Source organism: Rhea americana, unplaced genomic scaffold (genome assembly GCF_003343005.1).
Source record: "Rhea americana isolate MKP2758 unplaced genomic scaffold, rheAme1 scaffold_17, whole genome shotgun sequence".
Lineage (NCBI taxonomy): Eukaryota > Metazoa > Chordata > Aves > Rheiformes > Rheidae > Rhea > Rhea americana.
Genome location: NW_028185816.1, coordinates 2551675 through 2558342, shown reverse-complemented (window position 1 = coordinate 2558342; position 6668 = coordinate 2551675). Strand labels below are relative to the sequence as shown.

Below are 6668 nucleotides of genomic sequence, written 5' to 3'. Positions count from 1 at the left end.
AGGGCACAGTTGCAGTACAGAAGTACTCTGAGAGCCATTCTTCCTTTATAAAATACTGCTGAACATCCAACTGTTGTCCATATAGTCATTTACGGAATTAACACATGTTTTACTGTAATCTTGGCCAGTATTGAGACATATCAGGTTCACTGCCAGGAACTTGAACTGGAACTGACACTCCAGGGGAAATAAGACCTGAAAATTGAGTAGGAAAATTGATATTTTAGTTTTTCTATACATAGCACAATTTGTGCTTTGCACTTTCACAGAGTTGTGCTTGTATCCTGGTACATACTGAACTTCGCCATCTACCAGCTTGCAGAATCTGGGGGGAGGGCAGTATATTTTAAAAATCTATGCACATCTAACTGATTTGTTGTTATAAATAAACTGTCGTGCCTTGAGAAAAATGGCAGAGCCTCAGCTCATTTATATCAGCTGGGAATTCAGCCCAAAATACACCAGACATTTCTATTTTTTCTCAAATGTGTCTAGCTTGTCGCTGTTCACACTCACACTTACCCTTTCTTTACTGTATTTTGCCTTATTAAGCGCAGATTAAAATTTTTACTGGTTATCTGCCTTTTAGATAGCTTTGAATCTTTAGCAAAAAATAGCCTCTTGACGTAGACACTGTAAACACATCTTCAGTCCTGCACTTTCACATACACTTAACTTCATGGGTGTGAGTAACTCCGCTGAAATTCAATATCCAAATAAATACTRTGCCTTAACAGCAGCAGAACTTAATTATACACTTAAGATTTTGAAGGCTTGGGGCCTCCCTGAGAAGCTCTGCACTGCACCAGTATTAAAATACTACCTCCATTAAGCAGTCGTCTTCTACCTGTTCCTTCAGTGGCAGCTTAAAAATGAGGCTTTCTGCACTAACCTGCAAGGTTATACATTTTGTCTCCAGCCCTGTTCCACAGCTACTAGACCCAATGGTAACAGGGTTGGGCCTGCTGGGAAAGACACCGCTCCCAAGAAGGGAGGACACGTGAAAAGCGGGCTTGCACGAGCCCCCAGAGTGCCCCTGCAGAGGARGGGGAGGCGCGACGGGCCACTCACCTGTGGAAGTGGTGCCAGAGGTGCCCATCGGCTGGCTGTTCATGTGTGTCTGCATGTGCGGAGGTGTGTAGGTGTCATAGCTCCGGCCGTTCACGGATGGGCTGGTGGGCAGCATGCAAGAGTAGGAGGAGGTCTGACTGGGTACGGGGGGCTGAGGGAGCAAAGCACAAAGCAGCGTTACGCGTCTGCGCGGGTAAACGTGACGGTAACCAGCCCCGGCTGCGCCTGCCGGCCCTCGGGGGCATTTCCTCTGCCTGAGCACAGATGAGCTGCATCTTCAGACTCGGGGGCCTAAATYTCAATCCATATTTGGGATCCAAAGAAGCTTTCTGGAGGTTCTCAGGCCACAGAATTGGTTCTGATAGTCACTGGCACATCCTCAGATACACATGCAGAGCAGACCACTACATATAGATGCCTAAATAAGGTGTTAGATACCAAACTTCAGGAATCCGTCCGAACGCTAGTCATGTTTGCACTTATGTAAAGGAAAAGAGGTCTCGTGCTCTGGCAGCTACAGCTAGACAGAGCAGGGTGAGGGCCTCCTCTCCCGTTTTGTAGTGGACCTTTGGAAAATAATTCCTGAGGCACGTGGCTCGGAGCCTGGCTACCCGGCATTAGCCAAGTGAGTGCTTGTGCATGTGCATGTGCACATGCACACACACAACATGTGCATTCATCTATATAATGATATAACATGTGCATTGATCTATATAATAAGATTTCAGTCACCCCAAACTTATGTCAACAGTCTCCTGTGCTGCATGAGGTCAGACATCTCCGTTTACCTAAACCCCAACCTGTAAAGCTCCCCGTGCCGGCAGGGAAGGCGGGCTGGGGGCGGGAGGGCAGGTGGTGGTGGGAAATCGCCTCGGCAGCAGGGCTGCGCCGGGAGCTGCTTCCCGGGCTCCCGGGAGGGACCCGGCCCCRGGGCTGCCGCGGCGCGGCGCTGCGACCCCGCGGGGTGCGGCGGGCGAGCAGCGAGCGGGCCGAGCAGTCCCGCTCCCAGGGCACCAAGGCCGGCAGGCTGACACCTGCCGCCTCCGCCTGCACGGCGCGGACGCGCACGGCCTCCCTCGCTAAACGCGCAAGCCAGGGCCGTCCACGCGGACGGGCTCGGGGAGAGCCCGCGACACGCTGCGTTTTCCCCGAGAAACRCTGACGATTCAATTGCCCAAGCTCACGCGTCATGAGGCCACGACCACATCGGCAGGCATTTCCAGAGCGGTCCTCGGGCGCCAGGTCCCTGCCCAGGCGCCTGACATTGCTCTGCCAGCACAACGAACACCCGGACCGCGGAGAAGTGATGAATCAGGGGCCTTCTGCTCCCCAGGAGCCCCTCCGCCAGCAGCCTTTGATCTTTTGTCATCTGCTCTCAGCTTCGGCAAACCGGACCCTGGCCTCACACATCAGGAGACGACGACTTCGCCAAGGAATTTCTTTCCATGAACTTGAGGGACTCTAACTTTATTTGGTTAATTTTGGTTCAGCAATTAGTAACATAGTAATTGCCGCAGTGAAGGAGTCACACTCGCTCTAATCTGCTCGCCTGTCTCCAGCAGTGGTCAATGCTGTGTGCCTCAGACAAAGCTGTAAAACTCCCGTAATTGGCCAGCACCTTCCTAGGCCAACCCCACCATTAAAAAAGGAGGAATTTTGCATCTGAAAGGTCTATAGAAACAGACCCCAAAGGAATAGATTTCTTCCTAACCCAGCTGGTGATCAGCTAATGCTTTCAGGCATGAGGATTGACAGCTCTTGCAATTCTGGCTTAGCTAGCATAACCACTGATGCTAATCACATCCTTCCCTTTCTCAGGTGTTCCTAATGTGCCTCCACCACACTACCTAAGCAGAAAAGGTCTAATCCTTCCAGCATTTTATTAAGTCTGTAATTTCAACAACACTGCAACAGAGAGTTCCATAGGTTAATGGTAATTTTCTGAAAAAGGTGTTTTCATGCTGAATTAGTTGCCTTTTAATTTYGAGGATCTTTTCCTCTTAAAAATGCTGGGAAAGGACTTGTCAGAGTGCTGGTACCTAGTGCCACCCTTCCCCTTGCGATTCTTCCCTGACCGAAAGAGGGCAGCTCTTCTCGAAAGCAGGGGAGCCCATGGTGCCCAGCTCCAGCAGCGCGCTTCCCGCGCAGCAGCGGGCCCGGCGGCCCTCGCGCACCCCGACACACTGCCCTGGCCTCGCACCCCGTATCTTTTTTGTGCCAGTAGCATGTCACTTACTTGCATAGGCAGGTTGTTAGCCATCGTGAAGCTAGGCATGGGCGGCAGAGCGCTGTACGTGTTCGTGAGCGCCGTGTCTGTTCTGCCCAACATGGAACCTGATGTGAAAGAGGAAACTATAATAGAATAGACAGATAGATGAGCGCATTAGTTTAACCACAATTAAAAATGACAACAGAGTCTCAGAGTCTAATTTTCCCAAGAGGATGAATTAATAGGAGTGGATTTGCCGTATTACCGGGGGTGGTTGGTTGCGGAATAGGTTGGTAAACGCTCGTGCTGAAACTACTGCTGATGGGAATGTGGCTGGGAGTGTTGCTCGCTTGTCTTCGCTGATTCCTCAGCTTCTCTTCCCTTCGCCACTTAGCCCGTCTGTTAGAAAACCACACCTGAAAATACAAGATTTTAAAGACTTGAGTGACCTAACCAAGACTAGAGGCATGTGGTCCTTTCCCCGCCTTATAACACAAGGCAGCGCTGGGACAAAGCTGTCGCACAACGTTGCAAAGCAGSGCATTAATGCAGACCACATCTGCTGTTATTTTCTGGAAGGAAGAGGTGGACAAATATCCWGCCACAAATAGTGGCTTCCCTGTACTTTGAAAAGCCAGTAATAAAAACATTATAATAGTAATAGTAAAAATAACAGTAGTAATAATTACACAGCAACTTCGCTACCTGTATTCTTGCTTCAGGCAGGTCTATTTTAGCAGCTAGTCTCTCTCTTGCAAACACATCAGGATAGTGGGTTCTCTCAAATTCTGCCAAGGGAAATAGCATTGTATTAGTTATAAAGAATTAAAGTGCCAGACTTTAAAGTCGTGATCATTTTTACACTACCTGTGCTCTCAGTTCTGGTAAGAAATGCTGCTGTAAAGAAAAGTTGAACTTTCTCCACCTACATGTATGTTAGGAAGGATGACACCTTGCCTACCAGGGAATATCGCTACGAGGATTTGCAGGATTGGGTCCAGTGCTAGCATCTTTCAGGAAAGGTTGAGACAGAATAATCGGGCTTCCGCCTCCACTTACAGGGTCCCCAATGCAGCTCTGACCCTGCCACCACGAAGTGAAATGGCACATAACAGAGTAAGAGCAGAAAATGGGACCAAAGACCTGTCCTGGCTCAAAGAGAAGGTGCATCCAGGCCAAATCAGGGAAAAGGGCATCTGCTACCAGCCGCTGTCAGCAGCAGCCCCAGGACAGGGAATTAGCACAAGGGCGAGCAGCGAGCGAGCGCTGCCAGCGCATGATTGCTGAAGCCGTGCTGCCCTCGCTTCCCGGCGCGCGGCAGCACGGCCCCGAGCGGGGACGCGGGCGCTGCCAGCCGAGCCCCAGCCCCCGAGCTCACATTTACCCCATGCCTGGGGTAGGAAAGGGTTTGCAGAGAGGAAAGAGAGAGGCATCAGGATGTAACTCTGATTTTTCAAAATATGTCCTAAATACGTTCCCTTTGAAAATCTTTTTATAGCTTTTCAGTACATACTACAGCCAACAATAAAAGTCTTCAGGACGAGGAATAAAGGAGAATGGAGGGAGTCACAGACTTAAAACACACACACACACACACACACATATATATACTTATATACATATATTTATATATATGTATGTATGTATGTATATAAAGCGCATGAATGCCATGCTTCTCTTTTGCTCTTAATATAGCACATTTTGCTTTTCTCTACTGCTTTAGTCATACGGAAATGTCACTCACCTTTCTCAAGGGCTTCGATTTGCTCTTGGGTAAAGGATGTCCTATTTCTCTGCAGCTTTCTTTTCAGCTGAAGTCTCATTTGGGCTTCATCTGAATCTTCTCCATTAGAGCTGATGGAGTTAGTGTTTTCCCCTCCTCCCTCCTGTTGCGGGCAGCCATCTGCAGAAATAAGAGTAGGAAACTGAAATGCAGGCACCCTTATTTTAAGATTCCTATCACAGAAATAATGCAATTGGAAACAAGTTCAGCCATGTTTGCTGATGCCCTTTCTTAAAAAGGTCTTGATTATCAAAGCAATATTGCACTAATGACATAGGTAACGCAGAAACATTTAATTTTCCAGTGTTATCGTAAACATTAGAGACGAGGAATTACAATCATATGGTCTTAATTTCATTCTGTTTTCCCTCTAAAATAAAACCTGCATAAAAATACTTTCCACTCAAAGTGATTCTTTATATGGATTGTTACTGAAGAGCCATGGCAGTCTTCTCCGGCTGCTGAATTTATTTACCTATTGCTATATTTGAAATAGTGATGTTCAGTATTTCAGATTATCTATAATCAGTAATTCCTATCTAATCAATTAGATGTTGATAGGTTTGCAGAAAATGCTATTAAGAAACCAAACCAAGCTTGTAATCTTTTTAAAAAAATATTTATCCAGTTTTTATTTGAATTCTGCACAGTCAATTTCATTTTAAAGGTTGTGAATTTAGAAGTGCCTGCATTGTTCTGCAGTTTTATTCAACTATTGTATGAGTGTGCATTGCCTTGACACCTATTACTGAGCACAGCTGTAATTATATCATCACCAAGAACAGGCTATAATTGCTGAAAATGGAATTTTATATTTAGATAAAAGGACTGTCCATTCTTTGTAATGTGTTGCACCAGAGAAAAGTAAGATTTCTTTTAAAATTTTAACATGTAATTTTAAAAGAAATAGTAGCGAGTTCACTAACTAGCTAAATATGCTATTCTGCAGCTGAACGTTTGGCATATCATTTAAGTGGCACATTTTTAATTAGGGCATTTCCACCACTTTTAATGTAATTTCTATCATTAAACTGGGGAAAGTTTTATTGTGTTCTCGTTTCTGTTGGACGTAAAGATGTGTGCTCGGTCTGGCTGTCTTTCAAAGTAGCTGCAGACACCTAAGCCGGTTCGCGACAGAAACGGACGTTTCTGCTGAGGCAGAGAAGTCGTTGTCCCTAAATTAGCTCGCCCTCTCTTTTCAAAGCATATTTTTCGAGGCGTTTTGATGTCGCATAAAGGGGAGCGGCAACGAGGGCCGCATGGGCTACTTATGCTAATRCGCTTTAAAAGTTAGGCTAAAAATAAATAGCAACACTCCCGTTACATCCTTTAAATATTGTGGGAAATCAACTTTGAAGTAATATCATTTATAATCGGCTAACAATAGGCCCGGTCTTCAAAGCTTCGGGAGAATTGTGACAGAATCTGGTAGGATCCTTTCAAACACTTTGAAATGTTTTAAAACCCCAACTTTCTCCCCCATTTAAACAGTTGGATTCATCGACAGTGGTCACCATATGGGCGTCCGCGGATCTATTGAGATGACCACCAACACTTGAATAGCGCGGGGCTGCTTTTCAGCGGGACACAATGCCGCCGGGCCGG

General features: G+C 46.6%; 1 protein-coding gene across 13 annotated transcripts in view; it reads right to left on the bottom strand.

Annotated features, from left to right (window-relative positions):
- The window catches only part of PAX6 (paired box 6), an 18613-nt gene continuing 11945 nt past the window's right edge, over positions 1 to 6668 (bottom strand). For 7 of the 13 annotated variants that reach the window (XM_085300789.1, XM_085300788.1, XM_085300794.1 and 4 more), the window contains 6 exons: positions 5025 to 5183; positions 3986 to 4068; positions 3546 to 3696; positions 3308 to 3423; positions 1072 to 1222; positions 1 to 195 (listed from right to left, as the gene is read on the bottom strand). In XM_085300789.1, the coding sequence (XP_085156915.1) occupies positions 110 to 195; positions 1072 to 1222; positions 3308 to 3423; positions 3546 to 3696; positions 3986 to 4068; positions 5025 to 5183 (746 nt within the window). In that variant the 3' untranslated portion in view covers positions 1 to 109. The remainder of the gene's footprint in view (positions 196 to 1071; positions 1223 to 3307; positions 3424 to 3545; positions 3697 to 3985; positions 4069 to 5024; positions 5184 to 6668) is intronic. The other 6 variants (XM_085300790.1, XM_085300795.1, XM_085300799.1 and 3 more) reach the window with 1 other exon arrangement.